The sequence below is a fragment of the Copadichromis virginalis genome, linkage group LG22, assembly GCF_057382275.1.
Source record: "Copadichromis virginalis isolate Kocher_CV1m ecotype Utaka linkage group LG22, C_Virginalis_male_GT1.1, whole genome shotgun sequence".
NCBI classification, from domain to species: Eukaryota; Metazoa; Chordata; class Actinopteri; order Cichliformes; family Cichlidae; genus Copadichromis; species Copadichromis virginalis.
In genome coordinates this window covers 7,316,475-7,337,024 of record NC_140638.1, presented here as the reverse complement: position 1 = coordinate 7,337,024, position 20,550 = coordinate 7,316,475, and the positions used below count along the sequence as shown (strand labels likewise).

At 42.4% G+C, this 20,550-nt stretch overlaps 2 protein-coding genes across 3 annotated transcripts; one reads left to right on the top strand and one right to left on the bottom strand.

Moving 5' to 3' along the window:
- Nucleotides 1-2,113: 2,113 nt before the first annotated feature.
- Nucleotides 2,114-14,400, top strand: bmp8a (bone morphogenetic protein 8a). The gene is made up of 7 exons (XM_085445159.1): nucleotides 2,114-3,581; nucleotides 10,342-10,534; nucleotides 11,187-11,335; nucleotides 11,815-11,994; nucleotides 12,115-12,191; nucleotides 12,363-12,473; nucleotides 13,684-14,400. The coding sequence occupies exons 1-7, from the start codon at nucleotides 3,083-3,085 to the stop codon at nucleotides 13,831-13,833; spliced, it is 1,359 nt and encodes a 452-aa protein (XP_085301285.1). The 5' UTR covers nucleotides 2,114-3,082; the 3' UTR covers nucleotides 13,834-14,400.
- Nucleotides 14,401-15,623: 1,223 nt separating this feature from the next.
- LOC146682592 (transcriptional regulator ZNF706) lies at nucleotides 15,624-19,936 on the bottom strand. 2 transcript variants are annotated; one of them, XM_085445160.1, is made up of 4 exons: nucleotides 19,854-19,936; nucleotides 18,346-18,496; nucleotides 16,969-17,091; nucleotides 15,624-16,628 (listed from the first exon to the last, which is right to left on the bottom strand). In XM_085445160.1, the coding sequence occupies exons 2-3, from the start codon at nucleotides 18,478-18,480 to the stop codon at nucleotides 16,996-16,998; spliced, it is 231 nt and encodes a 76-aa protein (XP_085301286.1). In that variant the 5' UTR covers nucleotides 18,481-18,496; nucleotides 19,854-19,936; the 3' UTR covers nucleotides 15,624-16,628; nucleotides 16,969-16,995. The 2 variants fall into 2 exon arrangements, with proteins under 2 accessions (XP_085301286.1, XP_085301288.1); XM_085445162.1 differs by lacking the exon at nucleotides 19,854-19,936 and adding an exon at nucleotides 18,877-19,528.
- Nucleotides 19,937-20,550: the final 614 nt, after the last annotated feature.

The following is a 20,550-nucleotide window of genomic DNA, read 5'->3' as shown; positions in this document are numbered from 1 at the left end:
CAGGGGAGGAGGTGGTGGAGTAAGTAATCTCAATAATCTGAGCTCCCTCCTCTCGGTCCTGATGTGTTTCTTGTCGTGTTCAAGCTCCCCAGTTTGTGTCGGTGTGAGACGGCGATGGAGGATTTGAAAATAACTCCGTCCTGTTTATTTGGTGGTTCCACCGGAGATGATGAGGTCTGAGTCCACCCTCTGCAGCTGTGTGTACACTCACACTCGCACTCCTCTCATTTTCTGTCCACTCTCAATCCATCTACGCCCGTCCTGCCTGCAGTCCATCTGTCATCCCAGACTGCTCCCTCTGATGACAGTCCTCGCTCTGTTCCACCACTTCTGTCTCGCAGGAATGTCATTTTTCATTTATGCTGGGTTTGTATGGTTTTGAGGGCACTCGGGCACATTTTTTTCCTCTCTCTCCTCTTTAACTCCCTGTTTGTTCTTTCACCTCCGCCTCTTCATCTCCTCTCACTCCTCTCCCCCTCCCCTTTATCTCTCCAGACGAGGCTTCCATAAAGTTGCAGATGTGAAGAGCAAAAGAAAACAAAATGGGGCAGAGCGTTAATTCCTGGCATTTGGGACTCGCCCTTTCGGCCAGGACAGAATGAACCGTGGTCACTTTGGTTTGGTCAGTGTTATTCATGCCTTTCAAAGTGACCACAAGTACCAGGCCGCTTTGAAGCAAAGAGTACACAAACACGAGCTGGCACAGGCCTGAGCCTCACTACTATATTTGAGTCACTTCTTCCCTCCAAGTCTTTTTGATTTAGAGTCGCACACATGCACACAGTGTGTTTGCATTAGGCCTGCTGCACGACAGGCTCTGTGAACTAATGAATAGCTTAACGGGAAACCTGCAGCTTCAGAAAAAAAGCAGACTTATGTTAGACGTTAATTCTGAGCCAAGATAACACATCGATGTTGGAGATTTTAGAGCTTTGAAACTGGCAACAGAGGGAAACAAACATTCATCCAACTCACAGAAGTGAACTGAAAGGATTCAAGTTGAAATAAAATGCAGTGGAAACGGAGGGTATAACAGCAAGGTTTGCCTGTAAACGTGGATTATAGGTTCATACATCTATATTTGCTGAGATCTTTTTAGAGTTCATCCTTCATGCTGTCCAGATAAACCAAGTAAACCTTTCAGAGGCTTAATCTTTTTAATTTGTGACGATGTCTCAACTTGAAGCCTTTGTGAGACACTGCCCACCCGCCATCATGAGACTTACTAAGATCATGTGGGTGTAGATGTGAGTGGCGGCTGAATCGTCCAGAAAATGATCTCAAGACAGTATGGTGGGTGTCTGATAGTCGGTGTTGTCAACCACCACCTCACTCTGTCAAACTATCTGCCTTCTTGGTCCAAACTGTGAAGATTAGCATCCTCTAACGAGTGTCCTTTCTCCTTTAGGTGCCAGGTTGGCCTTGGGTCATGTGACTCCTAATGACTCAGAAGATTACAGGGTGGGCCAACGACTCTCAGGACCACCTCCCACGCCCTTACGATTCTCCATCAGGTTGTAAATCTCTTGGACGAGAGGTGAGACGTCTTCATGAACCACAAAGTTGTCCAGCTGCCATCATTTTAACCATTTAAGACAACCATAGCCTGGATGACTGAGAAGCTTTGATTTTATACAGTTTTTAGTTTGAGTTTGTAGAGCCGGCCTCACGTGGCCATGAGAGGAAATGCGGTTTTTGGCACTTTCATTCACAGTCATTATTCATCCGTTGTTTTTGTTGAAAAAGAGCCAAAAAAAAAACCAGAATCCATCAGTGAAAACTAAAATAGGGTATCATTTTATTCGCAGGTGTATTTAAAGTTAACTTGTTGCTAACTTCTAAAAAGGTTTATTTTTTTAAACGTTGCCTTTTTATCTTGATATTATTATTTTACGACCTTTCCGTCAGTTTGGCATCTCTGTGCAGGGTTACATGTGTAAAGAAATGCTTCTCCCTGACTTCCTGACTTCTGACTCACCGAGCGAACAGAGATGTTTTAGCATTAAACAAGGCAGCTGGCAGCCAGACACTTAAAGCGGAGTAGCAATGAAAGGAAGCAGTCATAAGAGGATGAAAAGATAGATGGGTGGAGGTAAGGAGGAGAGAGATGAGGTCTCCCAAAGAGACCACTGGGAGGGGAGGTTGACGAGATGTAAGCAGGACAAGAGAGAAGTTTTAGGACTTGAAAGAGGAGGAGAGGCAGAGGCTGGGAGGGAAACTCCCTTCTGGTCTTGAACAACTGTTCAGGCTTCAAACACTCAGAGCGCTGCACAGCTCACGCTGAGCGAAGGACTGCAGGAGAAACCTCTCACCCCTCTCAAGGATTTACAGTCAGGAAACAATTTTTATAAAGTGGATTAAGAGAGACATCTGGCACCCCAGAGACGTGTGGGAGGCGAGCAGCCTTGAATGAATGAATAAGTGCTCACGGAAGACTGGATAAAAGTTTCCAGAAGTTATTTTTCGTCAGCAGATGGTCCTCGTGAGGTATCCCGGGTTAATCTTTGGCTCACTGCAGGTGCGAGCTTCATTTCCTTGTGCGGTGGAGAAAAAGTCGGAGCTAACCTGATGATACAGCTCTCCGGTTTCACTCCAATTTCTGCAGCACCTGCTCATCACTGAAATTGCTTTCCATCCTGCAAGTTTACAACTTCAAAGCCTCGAGCAATCTTCCATAGGGGCATTGTTTGTCTATATCCAAAACACATCTGAAAAGCTTGTAATTATGCTCTCACTCTCATTATCTCTGCTTCTCCTGCTCCACGGCTGAGAGGTGAGGGAGAAGTGGATGAGAGGAGATTAGAGAAGGTAGAAGAGGGAGGCAGGGAGGGATAAACAGGCAGTTTAAGGCTGTAAACACATCCTGTCCAGAGGCAGCTGTTTTCTAAACACATTGGGCATAAATCAAGGTTGTATTTGTCTGTGGTGACTCTGAAGCAGTCGGGGCATAAACAGGAGCGAGCAGAAGGCACTCTGTGGTGGTCAGGCTGGTCACACTGGTGGAGGTGAGAGAGGACGCGAGGAGGGAAGTGGATTATTTGTGAGGGGAAACTTTGAGAAGAATCGGGGGCAGACTACAGTCATGGCCTCGGCCGTCTCTTACAGCCTCTCCTGCCTTTTCACCAAGATGACACGGACGCACACGGGGAGCGCCAGATCCACGTCCGCCATCCACCCCTGGACCCTGCTCCTCCTCTCCCTGCTGCTCCTGCTCTCCCTCTCGCTGTGGAGCCAGCAGGCCGAGGCCGTGGTCCCCTCCAGCTTCCGGAAGCTTAGTGGACGAGAGAAGAAGGAGATGCAGAAGGAGATCCTGACCATCCTGGGTCTCCCGGGGAGACCAAGACCCCATCCTCCGCTGCGACCGCCATCCTCTGCGCCGCTCTTCATGCTGGACCTGTACCACGCCATGTCGGTTGATGAGGATGAAGGCAATGAGATTATTGCAAGTACACCTTTCAAGGGGTCATCTAAAGGGACTCCTCAGGTCAACCGCGGGGCCCTGCCGACCCTCAGCACGCACACACCGCCGCTGGGGACGGTAGTCAGCGAGGCTGACACGGTGATGAGTTTCGTCAACCTGGGTGAGTCATAAAACTGTTAAAGGTACTTGTTTTCCTAAAACTAAGGCAATCAACACAATGACTTTATGTCCAAAACATCAGCGACTGGGTGAAGCGTTACCAGGTGTAGCTAAACTAGAGCCATGCTTTTCTTTTGTGTAATACCAATTTGTACCACAAGATGGTGCAGTGAATCAGCGTCACCTTTATATAACATGTAAGTCAATGAGAAATTGCACAATGGCAGCCTGGTGTGATGTAAAACCTGAGGGAAAATTGTGTAAAATGCTGCCCCCTGGTGGTAAACATTTTAGTTAAATTCTGCAGCGAGTACTTACAAAATGTACCTTTAATCGTTTAATATAACCGTAGCTGATATATAAAATATGCACCTAACGTCCAGGTCTGGAAGTGTCTTTGACTGGCATTCTTTCATATGCCCAGCAGGGGGCGACTCCTCTGCTTACTGTAGAAGTCTATAGATAAACAGCCCTACTTTTCACCTGATTTCTGACTTCAAGAAACATTTTCCTGATGATTTAATGTTCTCAGTTTCTAATTTGAAGTCCTACTTAATACAACGCGATGTTCACTTTGTAAATTATGGTCCTCATTAGAATCAAAAAGGCCAGTAGAACTGGCTTTATGAAACGGTCAGGTAAATGTTTGTGAAAGCAAGACTTGCGAGACATTTAAAACCAGGAAATGTCATTCTCAGCAGGTACTGATGTTTCTTGACCCCGGTGAAAGCCACGAGTGTTTCTGGAGCTTCAGCCTCTTTAGATATTTACAGGAAAAATGTAACTGATAGATGTGCCAGAGTTTTCTGAAGTTGTCTTTCTGTTTTGTTTGTCTTCATATTTCTCCCATGTCAAAGAAACAAAGAAATTTCAAGAAAAATAACTGAATCATTTTAAAGTCTTCATCGCAGTAACTGTGATCGAATTACCAACAAAACCAATGGCAGTGTTTTGCTGATATGTTGGTGCATCTCTAGGTTTGAGTTTCGTTTTATTATAGCCATTAAACAAACAAGATCTAAAGTGTTAATTGGTAATAATTAGGGTCACAGTTGGCATCAAGTAGATTTTATTACCTTGAAACTGAACCAGCCCAGATGTTTCCCCCTCCAGTTTTCATTCTCTAACATCTGTAGGTAAAGCTGTGGCATCGGTCTTCTCATCTGGCATCACTAAACGGTCTAAGCTTTGGACTGCTCCTTATAGCTTAAAGAGAGGAACGCTGTTTATCATCAGGTTTGAATGACAGGACAGTTTTTGCCTTTTTGTGGTTTTGTGGTTTGGCTACAAAACGCTGCTCTTCTGCCTGCTGATCATCTTTGGGCTTCAGCAGGAACTCATTCATAGATCCTCACATCTCTGTTTCAGCTCGTGTCTTAGCAGATTTATGTGGACTTTTGTAAACTGCAGCCAATCAAAATTTAGGGATTGTCTGAACATGTGGTCCAGACCACCAAAACACCGTAACAACCTAAAACATCTCCAGTCTGTTTCCCTTTGGTGTAAAGAAATACATCCTGAACCATCTGTTCAGAATGAAACAGCCTGAAATGTCTGTTTCTCCACACTCAGTCGAAATCACACAGAAACATTATTATGGAAGTCAAACACCTCACCACAGTTCCTTTGCAGATCTGTCAGCTATAAAGGCCTGCCATACTTTGAGTATTTATCTGTAAGACAGCTTTGACATGACAGAAACGGACTATGAGCCACTAAGAAGTATATTTTAAGTAAACCTCTCTTCATATAAATCTTTTCAACCACCCAGTGGGCTGAATTAAACCCTTTATTGGCTGCTTCTTATCCACACTCTGAAGCAGATCCACGTATTTAATGTCCTTTGTTTAGATCATTTTACTCAGCTTTCATTAATAATGGCTGCATGGATTAACTGGGCATAATCTTCAATACGTTCAAGCAGGAAGTTAGTAATTATCATTAAAATATAGTGTTAACTGTAGTTGCATATGAAATTAAGTTTATTGTTATTTTTAGTTTAGTTCAGACATTTTGCTGGGTTGAGCCTTAATTCAGTTCAATTCAGTTTTATTTATGCAGCACCAAATCACAACAACAGTCATCTCAAGGCGCTTTATATTGTAAGGTAGACCCTACAATAATACATACAGAGAGAAACCCAACAATCATTTGAGCCCCTATCAGCAAGCACTTTGGCGACAGTGGGGAGAAAAAACTCCCGGTTAACAGGAAGAAACTTGGGGTGAGAGAAGGAAGACAGGATAAAAGACATGCTGTGGAAGAGAGCATGTCTTAAACCTGCATTTTTTTTCTAATGGACAGCAGGGGGCGACTCCCCTTGTTGCTGAAGACTGGGTTGTAAAACCACCGTGCTTCTGGCTTTATTTATGACCCCAGTAAACACTTTCCTGATACGTTTATGGTCAAGATCATTAAATTAAAGTCTCATCGAATATTACATGATGTCAATTTGGTAAATTATGTCCCCTTTACAATAAAAAAGGTCAATAAAGCAGGTTTGCAGCTGTTTACAGTGTGATTGAAAAGTCACTGCACTCTCTCTCTCTCTCATGATGTCGTTTTTAAAAACAGAGATGCTCACACTGATTATGCCCATCTTTTAATTATGGTGAGAAATGTTGGTTAGCGTGAACTCGATGGAGGTCAATTAATAGGGGACAAAAACAGAGCATCACCAAGAAAGTGTTCATGTAAACTACATGAGTTCATGTAGTTTACCATCACCAACAAAGGTTCTAAGCAACTATATTATTTAAGAAGCAAGCAAACAAAAACATTTTTATAGATTTTATGGGAATAAATGATACTATGTGGTTAAAAAAATACTAATGCAGTTTGGTTAAATGTTGCAACACGACCAGCATGAGGAAGATTGTGTTTATATTGTACTATATGTTAACTGACATGGCCCTGACAGTGACCACCCAGCATGTACACACTAAACTGACCCTAAACATGTTTATACAGTTCAGAGAAAGGAAAGTGAAGCTGAACAGAAATGAAAAACTGATTTGGAATTTTCAGTGTTTTCTAACATTTTGCAGCCCAAACAAAAAACTAATCCATTAAGAAAATTCATAACATTTAATACCGAAAACAATATACTGCTGAAAGTTGCCTCTTGGCCTCCGTGTGTGGATGTTTATGCGTCCACCAACACGACAGCGCAGCCCCGCTGATGCCTATCTGTCCGAGCCTGAACATTAAACATCCTCTTCCCGATGGTTTCCTTCCTCCTGCTCGATGGTGATCTGCACCCAGTTCACCGTGGGAAACGTCACCCCCTCTCTGCTCGGGGTCTCTAATGAACTGCCTCAAATGAGAGGTTTGCTTTTTCAGAAACAAAACATAAATCTGCTCTGCTACGGAAAAGAAAAAGCACCCTGAAATTTATCAGTCGGCGCTGCAGAAGCATAGCGTGTCATCTCCCAAAGCAGCACGATTTCGTAAACAGAGGTGACTCATATCTTTAATAATCACCTACAGCTCAGGACAGAGTTTCCTTTGGAGAAAACCTTTAAAACTTCACTGAACGTACTTAAAAGGGCGGCTAAAACACATCAGGCGAACAGAGAACATTCGAGATATCGTGCAGGAAATAAAGACCTCAGGCTGAGTGTGTGAACTTTCACACAACAAAAAGACGAAGCATCCAACCACACACCAAATATATTTAGCAGCTCCTCGAATAACTAATCGAATCAGTGCGTGTGGTTCGTGTAAGCTGAATGAAACAGGCGAGCGTGTGTGTGTCTGTGCATATGTAATGGGAAGACACAGCTGGTTAGAATTAAAGGCCCACTGACACACAAAAAAAGCCAACGGTCTGAATTGAGATGAAAATACTGCTGTGGAGGGAGCGACACTAAAAATACCAGGCAGGGCTGCAATTAGTGGTGTGTGTGCGGAGCAGCTGCTGCGGTTCAGAGCACTAAGTGTCTCTAATTACTGCTGCTGTGTGTGTGTGTGTGTGTGTGTGTGTGTGTGTGTGTGTGTGCTGATATGCGCACGCCCAACCCATGAGGGGTGTCCTCTGCTGAGTATCTCTATTTAACATGCTCTGTGTGCGTGTGTGTGTGTGTAGACCAAACCCCAAACACACACACACACACACACACTCGCTGTGCTGATGTATGAGGGCGTGTGTTCACTTGCTCACCTCTGCGTTTACAGATTCAGGCCTCAGTTGCATTTTCCACCTCGTGTCATGTTTCGGGTTTCCTCCTGTGAGTCACGATCAAACCCTGAAGGACTTTTCATGCTCGCATGTTCTCAGCAGCTCCTGATGTGCCCTTCAGCAGGGCACCTCAGCTGAACCCTCAAGTCACCAAGTGTGGTCATTTATAGCTACCATTATAGTTTATACAGTAAATCTCGTAATGGCTCCGTTTGTGTTTGTAAAGCCAAACAGTCAAATGTTACCAGTAGATCTTCTGATCAGGGTTTACTGTCCATCCCCAAATCTAAACTAAAAGTGAGTCTTTGCAACTTAATCTGTGAGTTTTAAAAACTGGCATTTTCCCCCAATATATGTAAAAATGTAATTTATTGGAATCTGATCAAATGAATTGTACTTGATTGGTAAATTTTCATTTTATACAAGTTTGAATAAATAAACATTTCATTTTATAAATCAGTTGCATTTTACTCAATCGTTGCTTTGTGATTATTGATCATTTTATGAGTGAAGTAAACTGATAAATTCAAGAAACATTTTTATGATTTAAAAAATATGACAAAAATCATAACAACGGTCATAAATGTCGGCACTAGGCGATCCCGGGAGCATGTACTTGGATAAATACTTTGATTTTGTGCTGAGAAAGTGCAGAACAGGTGTGCATGTGAGGACTTGCATGAAGAAATAAAGCTAACGCATTTCATAGAGAAAAACTGCTATGCTTTAAAAGGACTTCACACAGCAAAGCAACCAGGAAAAAACTGTAAGTTCGAATCTTCCTGGTTTGAAGCTGTTAAACTCGCTGATCGCCGTCAGTTACAAAATCACCGACAGGTGAAGTAACATAAATAATCTAATTTCAGAACAACGCTGTGCTGCAAAGCCCAGGATCATGGCACACTGTTGCAGATCGAATGAATCTTAAAAAGCCAAATGAATACAAACAAAATAAAACTAAAGATTAAAAAATAAAGTAAATAAAAGTCATGTCAGGGAAGATGGAGGGAGAAGTTGAACTTTCAGGGGGAGGAAAAGCTCTTAAAGGGTGTGTTTCCGAGCAAAGTTTTAACCAGTATTTATTCGACCTGACTGGTTCTAGTTAACTTAGATCACTCTCAGGGTGGCTGCAGACTCTCGGGGCCTGCTTCTAGAAAGACTTTGTCCAATTAAAGAACTCAACAAAGGCTTTTTGAGTATCCACAAGATACATCAGACCGAGTTTTAATTACTGTCCTAGCTCACAAACGAAAGTGCTCAAAAGATATGACCTCAGATTAATGTTGAGGATGACCGGTGTTTACTGTATTCAAACTACAGTAAACAACATTTTCCTGTAATTATTTGTCTTTTTTCTGTATTTTCCAGTGTTTATATGATTTTGAAGCGCTTGTTCCTCGCTAGAAGAATAAATGACAGAACCGAACAGCTTATTTATTTAATACTATGAAGGAAAAAATAGTTGAAACCTTTAAGAAGAATGTGTTTAAGACGTGCAGCCTGTAGTGCAGGCCACAAAAGGTGGGAGCAGTCACCTGATTTGTAATTGACAGTCCCTGGATGACCCTCCTTTATCACGGAATCACCATTGGCAACTGAGCCGATGAGTCATCGGGTCACGGCGAGACGGAGCTGCAGGCAGCGCTGTCGCCCCCTGGTGGGCAATAAAAGAATGCAATTTTAAAACTGCGACCTTACGAACAGAAACACGTCGGTCTTTTATACATTTGGGGGAAATGTTTGCTTGAGTTCTGCTTCTCGGGTGCAGTTAGTTGGTATGATTTTTCTGTGTGAAGGATATAATAGTTATTTGTTTTATTTTTTTGCACTTTACAGTAGTTTAAATTGTCTTTTACATTTTGCAGCTACAGCAGTAAATTATCATTAATAAAAATAATGAGGAATAAATTGTAATGATCACCTTTCTGTCTGATCTTTTACTTGTGTTACAAAGATGTGAATAGTTCTTTCATCACTGTTTCCCTCTGTCCTTTTCTCTGACTCATTTCCTGATGAGCTCACTGCTGCTCCTCTTCTTCACTTTTGTTGCTCCTTTATGCTCCACAGTTACACACATTTTCTCCTCTTTCATCTGCTGTTAACTAAAACTCCTCAGACAAACCGTTCAGATCTGGTTGGATGAAACCATTTTCCCCCAGTTCTTTGCACAACAGGAACAGTTTGTAATCTGATGTTGGCACCGACAGCGACTGGTGTTGGTCCAAAAACCTTCACCTGGTAGCTTTTTTTCCCCTTGTTTGAGTTTTTTTTTGTTTTTGTTTATCGCATTATTTAGTTTATCCTTTTTTTCTTTGATTGTTTGCTTTATTCTGGTGTTCTGAAAGAAACTGCCCTCATTTACAAACTTGTATGAATGTGCAGGACCAGCATGCACTGACCAGGAATGATGCTTGAGCATCTGTGCCTCCATCTTCCAGAATGTATGCTTGAAATACTTCAGCATTACTGTCAAATCATCTAAATGTTTACAATCTAACTCTATTTAAAGTTCTCAAACAAATCTGTTCCTTCTGAAAAGCCATGCTGATGAATCTCCCCTATTCTTTCTTTCCGTGTGCAGTGGAGCAGGAGCGTGACCTCCTGCAGCCTCGTCCCTACTGGAAGGAGTTTCGTTTTGACCTCACCCCTCTCCCCAAGGGTGAGACGGTGACTGCGGCAGAGTTTCGTATCTATAAGACGCTGACGGTGGGTCAGAGGGCAAACCGAACGCTGCACATCTCCGTCTACGAGATCAAACGAGAGAATAGACAGAGGTTTCCTCTCACTTTTATGTCTTTCTTCCTTTACGGTAGTTCTCCTTCTCAGTCTTGGTCTCAGTTACTTGATTTTAGTCCCACACGGCCAGCTTTAGGCCTTCTGACGCTTTAGCCTGTCTTTAGCGTCTTTATGTTGTTTTAAATTTATGGGTATAAGCCTATAAACACCCCCCCCCCCCCGTGCCTCAGCCCTACTTTGCTTTTACACTAACTGGTTCAAACACAAAGCTAGACCGATAACCTTATATGAAATCAGCAGGTCAAATCAGATCAAAGCAACACTGAAAACACAGATTCAAAGATCGCGAGCCTGGCTGCAGTCTGTGAAAATAAGACCATCTGAAGTCTTGTTTATAACAGCCGTAAAGGACGTCATCTGTCAAACTGATAAATACAGGCTGACTCGAGTGTTTACGATTGTCTAGACTGATAAAGTTTACTTGCGTGTGCTGGAGAAAAACACCAGAGCTGGAAGAAGCATTCAGATCCTAACCTTGCAGAGATTTTTACGTAAAGTGTAAAACAACTAAAAGATCAAAAGACCTTTGACCATATAGTTAATTTTGGTGATTGTATGCTCAATCAAAATATGTGAAACCACCAAGCTGTTCTTCTAAATTCTAAATTCCTATACGTCCTCTTCCTGCAGAGAGCCAGAGCTGGTGCTGTTGGACATGCAGTCGGTACCTGCAGGGCAGGAGGGCTGGCTGGCTTTTGACGTCACCTCAGCCTCCAACCACTGGCTCGTCCACCCCCGCAGCAACATGGGCATACGTCTCTACGTAGAGACAGAAGAAGGTGGGTCCGCCTCTGGGCCCAACACCGATGCTCATTTCTATCAGTGCCATTAGATCCATTAATTCGCCTTATATGGTTGTAACCTCCAACTATCTCCTGCTTTCCTGCCCTGTGGTTTTAATCAGTGGAAAATACTTAAACAGGTCATGTTACTTTCATTTCCAGCTCCATATCTTCACCCTTGGACTCCTCAAGTGTAGCTTTGCATGAGTCAGTTCAAAATAATCCGTATTTATCTTATACTGGGCTTGGTGAGTAGGGAGTATTTTGACCATATCACAGTTTTTATGTATATTTTCCAACTCCAAGCTGTAAAAACTTAAACGCTTATTGGACTTAAGCAGATCAGGTGATGTGTATTTATGTAATGAGGGAGGGTGTGGCCTCAGGAGGTCAACACCCTGTATCAAGGTCTCCATAATTATTAGCCAGCTTCTTTACCTTTATATGTTTTATATAACGAGACACTTTTCTTTCAGACCGCTCCTTGGCTGGAGGGTGGATTGGGTTGGTGGGTCGGAGGGGCCCTCGCTCCAAGCAGCCTTTCATGGTCACCTTCTTCAGGGAGAACCAGGTCCCGTGTCGGCCGCCGCGAGCCGTTAAACCTCATCCCCGCAGGAAGAAACCCAAATACGACCTCCCAGTCCCCAACTTCAAAGGTCAGGCTCCGGCCAATCACACTCTGGGATTACAGGCCTTACTGATGACCGTGTTGAAACCTTTAACTCGTTGTTTTATCGTGCAAATAATTTTCACCTTTTTTTCTGTTGTTCCTTCAGAACGTAATTCTGAAAACAGAGGTCAGCCCTGTAAAAAGCACGAACTCTACGTCAGCTTCAGCGATCTGGGCTGGAAGGTCAGTCCTGTTACTCGTGGTGTTAATCATCTGTTTACTAGTGACCTATAAAAGTTAAATCATCTTTGATATAACGTCTCATGTGTCGCTCTCATACGTGACATTTCTTTATAGATTAGATAAAACTTGTAGCTTCTGTATCATAAACTATAATTGTGTCTTTGTGCTCAGGACTGGGTTTTGGCTCCTACTGGATACTCGGCGTACTACTGTGATGGAGAGTGCTTTTATCCTCTGGGCGCCTGCATGAACGCCACCAACCACGCCCTCATCCAGCAAGTGGTCAGTACACACGAGTCAATCACATCCTGACCTCGGCCATGTCAGAATACAGATACAGATAAAATAAACACCGTGAAGCTTGTTACCTTTCCCCGCGGGCCCCTCGTGTAGTAATCTCAGTCAATTTGTTGCTCCTGTTGGCTTGATGTGTGTCATGGTGATGTGTGTACGCACTACTCGACCAACAAAAACAACATTGTGCATTTTTAACACCACATTTCCAAAAAATGAGGTCAGCTGACCACCTGAGTATAATGAGCAACCATGTTTATTCCATCAGTGGATTTTTGCTTCCCTGACGGAATCATTGAGGAACATTTCAAACACATATTGGCCATCACAGAGCCAGACCTTAACCCCACTGAGGCGACTGATGGTTCAGTCCCAGCTCCTGCATCCGAATGTGCCACTGGGTAAACTCCTGAACACTACTGAGTACCGCTGATGCATACATCTGGGTTTGCGCAGGTGTGGATTTGTGGCCTCTACTTTTGTGCCTATGATATATTATCATTGCGCCTCTGCAGTCTCTTACTGCATTCTTTTAGAGCTGAACTACTTTTTCAAGTCATTCTTTTTTATGTGGGATTTCAGATCTGAAGTGTTTTTATTTTAACAAACATTGCAGAAACTTTACAGAAAGATCTGCACTTGTAGCCGATGGTTTGTGAATTTACACACTGTAATAAATGTGGTGAAGGAGGCATGTGGCTGTTTTTCTTTAGTTGTGGGCAATTGTTGCGAAAGAAAGAAAGAAAATCCTAATCACAAATGTTTGGACAAATTTGGAGTGTATGAAATGGATCTTTTCAGTTAGGAGCATTTCCTTTTATTTTATTAATTTAACTGAAATAACAAAAGAAACACGAACTGATTCAGTAAGAGGACCAGATGTTACAATCTCTGATAATTCATTGCTTCAAATGGAGAAAGGCTCGAGGGATGGGTACCATGAAGAAAGGGTAATATTGTGAGTCTGTATGGCTGCCACACTGACCAGCTTCTCTTGCAGAACAGATCTGGGTCTCAGTTGGACAGCTTGGTAAAATAAAAGTCCTTAAAACTTGCCAACAGACTCTAACTCCTGTAAACACCTGATTACAACATACCTAAATATTATAATAGACTTTATTTTTGTCTCTTCTCTGTTACATATCTAAAACATACTTTAGTATAACAGCATTAACTGTATTTCACTCTGCTCTGGCAGGTTCACATCCTGAAGCCTGACGAGGTCCCCAAAGCGTGCTGCGCCCCCACGAAGCTCAGCCCAATCTCCGTCCTGTTCTACGACGACAACAACAACGTCATCCTCAAAAAGCATCGCAACATGGTGGTCAAGACCTGCGGCTGTCTATGAGTGGCCGAGGCCCCGCTTAGAAGAAAATGTATAAAGGGTGATTTATTTTTCCAGACGCTGCAGAAACATGAACAGTTTGGATGATGATGGACCAACAAATCTCATCCAGCAGGTCTGAATGGTCCTGTTTTTCAGAGTTAAAGTTCGCAGATTTCTCCTTTGTCAGTGTTTCAGCATTTTCCGAGACTCTTTGGCTTCACAAAAACAATCGATTCGCGGCGCACGATTACATTGCAGAAATGGCATAAATGTACACATTGAACATCGCTTAGCTTCTTCAGGGAAGTTACGAGCAAATGTTTGGGCATTTCTCTTATTTTGATACATTTTCAAATTGAAAAAAGCTAATCTATCAGCATCAAACCACAAACTTTAGTTTACTACAGAAAGGTTTAAATTCTCATGAAGGCAGATGATTTTAGATGGTAGGAAATCCATCAGTGATGCCTGATAATTTTTTTTGGTTTTGTTAACTGACAGCACTACTGTTGTTATAAGAAAAATCTATATGAAGAGATTATTAAACTGTATTCAGTTAATATAAAATAAACAGTACATTTATTATCAGTTTGAGATTGAGGCGTGTAAATAATCTAATTTTATTTTTGCAAGTTTTAAGCAAATCCTAGTTATTCCACTAAAGTGAAATGCAAACATGTTGTAACCTGAGTCCAATCTGAAGCCAGCTGCTGTGAAACCAGAGTCTCAACAGGTGTGAAAGTAAACGTGATGATGGGCTTTTTACCAGCGTCTCTATCATCCTGCCTAAAACCTGGAAATCAGCCTGACGCCTGGATGTCTCAAGTCCTTAAATGCATCTGGAGGACAGAAGAGACGAGCTTTCCACGGAGGAAGTGCCTTCACATTTATGTATAAGCAGTCCTGCACACAGCTGCAATATTCCACCCGGTGTGGAAACAGTAGGGTGTACTGGAGAATTTGCAGTAGCCACTCCCAAAGCCGAGAACATCAGTGCTCCAAACGCTGGGATCATAAATTATTTTATGGTGAAAATGTGAGGACCGGGTTCTAGACTGAACCCTGGTAAATCTGTGGAGGAACAGTGAGTGCTGCTTTTAGCAAGGCTAAATCACAACTGTGACTTACGCTGAACACGTAGCTGGTCTGGAGCACGTTATGTTTGCTCGAAAATCAAATTGGAGCTCTGCGGTTTCTCCGATTCTTTAACAATAACACAGATTTTATCCTGAAGGCATGTTTTATATAAGTAAACTGTTGAGCTGTATCTCACCAACAACCATGAGAATTTACCTGTATTTAGTTAGTGCTGCAAATGCGTAAATATATTAAGCTTAAAAAGCTGTTAAGTCTTGCTAGTTACAGAGTCACACCTGTTATTGTCACCAGTGTCTCTCCGATCACATGACTGTCCAATTAACATTATTCAGACTAATAATTCAAACCAGAACATGTCTATTACCAGAACTCTTCTATTGTCTATAAATATCTGCATACTCATGTTAAATTAAATAGACTGCATTTATTTCAGCAGGAGCAGACCAAGACTGCTCCACACCTCGCTTTGAGTCCGGATCCAGATTAGTTGATATTTTCTAAATGGTCTTGAAATCATCGCCTCTAAAACAAAATTTCATGCAAATCCATCCCAAACTTTTAACTTAACCTCTTTATATGTTAGCTTGAAGTAGCAAGTCTGAGTTAAAGACAGTTAATAGTCACAGTCTGAGTAATACACACAAAAACTAACTGTATTGATTTAAAAACAAAAACGATTCTCATGCAGAATAAAAGGCATCTGAGCAGACCAATCACATTAAATACATTTTTCAATTTATTGAAAAGGGTAAAAAAAAAAGTTACAGTGAAAACAAATTATTTTTGCTTGCTAGTGATTTAAAGAAGACCCAAAAAGAAAATCCTTAACTCTTATCTTTTGCAGTTTCGGAACTAAATGATTTCTCTCTCAGTCCTTTGGGGCTACGTACAGCTTCTTCAAACTACAGCTGAAAGCATCGCTGAGCACAGAGCTGCGTGTTTGGTTTACAGAACAACTCCTGCTTTAACTGAGGCGGGACAAAGATGGGGGGTGTTATTGCCAAGAAGGATGACACTGAGAAGTCCAAGTGGAAGAGATTTGAAAAAGAGTGCGTTATAGACTTGCTGTGTGGTTAACGTGAGGTACTGTTGTAAGGTGTTACCGAGTGTGGACACCTGTGGAGCAGCAGCAGCATGGAGGAGGCAAAGCTGTGGAGTCCGACCATACAGACAGGAAGTTAAAGGAAACGTTTAGTCGCCTTAAGGAGCCGATTTTGGGATTTTTTTTGGGGAGAGAAAGAAAAATCAGAGCTGAAGAGTTGACCCGACAGCAGAGCCACGTCCATGTGGGAGTGAAGTGAATGTGCCGTCGCCTCATTGGACGACACCGTTTCAATAGAACCGGCTGTCAGGTAGACACACATTCAGAAATTTTATTTTACATCCTATTGAAGCTTTTCCAGATCCCCGTCATTAGTCACAATTTTGATTCAGTGTAAGCAGACAGATAATCTTGCTGGTTCTGCTTCCCCCCCCCTCCCCAACTTGGGATAACAAGGTAGTTGTACACAATAAATATAAAATTGGGCTGCTGGTGTACGCCTGCCCCATCATTACTGTTTTCTCTTACACAAACATGTACGTACACAGCACATACACACATCCGCCCCGTCCCGCCTTCCCAACCCGATGTCCGTGAATTCTGAGAGGTCCCAGCGTTCGTCGCCAACGTCCTTCAGGTGCCGCGAGTCGATGTTTAATCCGTAGTCATTGTGTATCTGTAAGCAACAGTTTGTGGGGTCATGTTTACAGTTTAAACACAGTTTCCTCATGTTTGCTGTGTAGTTTCACTCCAATATTAATTTAAACAGAATCAAGAAAGTTCTCAATCTGCTTTCGGTTCCAACTGGAGTGTCCCGTCAACTCACAGCCGGTCTCCAAAGCAGAAACGAGGACTACCGACGCCAGCTGCAGTCCGAGGAGGACTTGTAGTGCATCCAACATCATACAACACAAATCTGACCAGTAAGCAACCTGGCAGAGCAAATTCTGGTCTAAATTTGAAACCTGGAGAGTGGGAAACACTGTTTTTTTTAAAACACTACAGGTACTACTCACCCAGATTCAGGTCCAGTCAGCAGTCCTTTATGCCTGAACATCCGCAAGCTCGGGGGGCATGGGGGACTTGGGATGTTTGCTCTCAAAGTGCTGCTTGAAGGTTTTGGGGTCGGGCATCTGTGTCTGAAAGGAGGAGGACAGTAAAAGCATGAGAAACAAAACACCAAAAAGGTCTCGTTCCAACCATTAACAGGGCTTCACTTCCCCTGGCACAGCAGGTTAAGTAAGGCAACAGCAGCCTTACTTAACCCAAGTATGTTAAGCTTACTGTACTTGGATTCTGATCCAGGAAAATCTTTATCAGATAAACTATTTTCTTACGTGTTTCAGACCACTTTGTGTTTGCTGACTGGGGGCAAAGCCCTTAAAGAATACTTAACCGAAAATGCACCAACCAGCACTGTGAGTTTAACAATGTTTGAAACTATCAGCTATCATCTGACTGAGCCTCTGGGGGAAATTCAAAGTTTTGGGGTTTCCGGTGCTGATGGCAGAAAGATAGTCAAGCCTGGTTTCCTGTCTTGTGTTTCAGTGTTTACAGTTCAAACTAGGATGCAGATTTTAAAAAGCTAAGCTGACAAATTTCTACAGTTAATTTCAGCCACTGTGTTTCTCTTGCTTTCCACATAGACCATTTACCTGCAGGTAAAGCCTTCCCATGATTGGTTAACATTAGACAACAAACAGAAGCCAAAAAGCTTCCAGTACAAAAAAAAAAATCTTGTCTAAAATTCATGTAAAATCAATCCTGCTAACAAGTTATTAACATCTGAGACTGTCGCAGCTTGTAGCTACAGCCTAACAGTGGAAGATGTCAAATGACACCCTTTAAACAAAAAAAAAAAAAAGGTGTAACATCTGGACTGATCCACCTGCTCTTTAATAATTCACATGTGCACATGAACCTGAGGAGGTAAGAAAGTTCAAACGTACCTAATCTGTGGCCATCAGCTGAATAATTACCAAAGTGGATGCAAACTACTTTCCACTTTCAATCACTTCAGACTCTGTAAGCAGAACAGCTACATTTTAAAAACCCAGCTAAATGACCTCTGACCTTTTCCATCTCTGGCCCTGGTTGCACTTAACAGAGATATTTATGTGACCATTACGATAAACTCCATGCAATTAACTTGAACCTATGACAATTACTGAAATTAGTGCATACAGACAAACCTGTCTTACATCTCTACAGTGCTGGTGAGAATCACTGCTCTAAAGAGTTTCCCTCGTCTCTCACATGCACAAACCCAGCCACATGACGTATGCAGCTGCTGACTGGTTGTTTTAACATCTTAAAATATGAAGCATCAACATTTTAAAAACAAAGGTGAAAGGCCTCTGCGAGCTTCGGCAGAAGCTGTGGCTGTTTCTTACCCGGCAGACAGGGCAGGTGTGGACCAGGGCGGCCTTGGCTGCAGTCTTCTGGTCAGCGCCCTGAGATTTCTTCTTCTCTGCTGCCTTCTTGGCGTTCTTCTGCTGGGACTGAATCTTCTGCTGCCCACGAGCCATGGCCCTCAGCTTCAACCTGCAGGAACGACCGGCAACAAGTTATAACGGCGCAAGAACCTACCTTATAGTCGTGCATTTCTTTTGCATTAAACGAAGTATCTTCAGGGATCTGAAAACCACATGTTAAGAGTTTATTTCTTCAGACAATAAAGGCTTAAAATCAAACTGATTTGGATTATTGGCACACTGAATTACTCTCTGGTGAAGGGAGCTTGACTGAAATGTTTGTGGCATAGCTGTAATACATTTGTAAAAATTTACTTTGTCAACTTTTTCCATAAAGTTCTGTATAAGTGCCAGATTTTACCTTTCAGAAATAAACATTTGTATTATATGATTACGGACTTCTTTAATTGTCAAAGTGATCCAGCAGCCACAATCTCTTCTTGAGCGGACCTTTATTATTGTGGGGTCACCAGGTGTGTTTGATCTAGCAGAGTCAGATGGTCTTCACGCCTTTGGAGCGGGAGTTGCACGTTTGATTCCCATCTAGGTTAGACCCCCCTATGCTCTCACAGCTAGAGATTGACAAGGTACAACACACGTGCTACGGCAAGGGAGAGATATCATCACCCCAAATGCGATAGAAGAAGGATCACTGAATGCGAGAGGAACTGACCGAAGCTTGAAACCGGACTATGTGACCTCACGTACCCTCAGAAGATCAACTAGATGATGTGACTGCAGTACTACGGTGTCAGTAGTAAGAAGAGTTACTGATATAATCATCGAAAATGTAGGCAGGTTAGTCGTTATAACATAAATATATTATATATCTACTCAAAAATAATCTCTCAGGTGACTTGCTGTAGCAGTGTCTGGATGCGACTGCAGATACAACTTTTCACACATTTTAAACGATTTGAATTATACAGCGATTCCAAACGCATCAACACAGATTTTATGGTCCCGGGGACCAACAACCAAACTTGATTTACTTATCACTTCAAACATAACTGCCTGGGGGGCGTTACTAAGATGGTAAAGTAAAGTAAAGGCGTCAAATCATCACAACTTTCAGTCCTTTAAAGATCGTTAACAGCAGCTACCCTCGACGACCGAGGAGAGAGCCTCTAACAGGTTACTAATAACTAACTGATGCCACTGACTTTGTATTGTTTTCCTGACAAAATGTTAAATAAACAGCTGAAAACCGTCATCACCGCCAGCGGGCCTCTCCTCAGCCGGGGCCGCCTTGCTAACCCTGTTAGCTGAGCTAGCTAGGGAAGCTGATATTACACGTGATCGCGAGTTACAGAGCTGTGCGGTGTTTTTATACTAAAGACGAAGCAGTGTTGAGTACAAATCCGGATTAAAATACGCCAGAATAAATAACAGGTCCCTAACAGGAAGATTTTTTTCTGTGGTTTTACCTTCGAGATGCGGCTCTGCCTTCGCTCCTTTGTCGTTATCTCTTTTTTTTTAATGTGCTAAAGGAAGCTGCGGAGGCTTTTATCTAAGCTTTGAAATGCGACGAGACCAGCAGCGCCCCCTGCTGGACCGGGGCGGAGCTTCACGTTCATCCAGAGATAATATAACTATCTAGCCCCGAACGAGTGACGTTGTGATACACCTGAGTTATTATAGTTGTGATTTTTTATTTCATTTTATGCTTGGTTTCAATCTGTAAAACAAAAGCCCACCCAATTAATGGAAGTCTTTTTCTCTTTCCTTAATGTCCTGCCTCCGATACAACTTACTCTAATTTTCACATAATTTCCTTAGGGATTATAAAGGTATTCTGATTTTTAAGCCTTTGTTTTTCCTCCTCTCTCTTTGTTGTACATGGCGCCTCTCAGTACTCCTGTCAACTTTATGCATCTTCCTGACTATCCTACTTTTTCTTTGCTGTTTTCCTTTGAAAACTTTCCTGCACTTCCTCATTACATCACCAAGTCTCCTTATTTTCTTTCCTCTGTCCAGAGGATGTTTCAAACACCTCAGAGAGTGGTTTAGAAGAGTTCTCAACATTCTCCTTTCTTGTACTTCCACCATTTAATCCTTGACTCTGTCTTCACCCACTTCTTCTTTTGGATTTCTAAAGTTGTCCGACAGACTATCATCTGATGC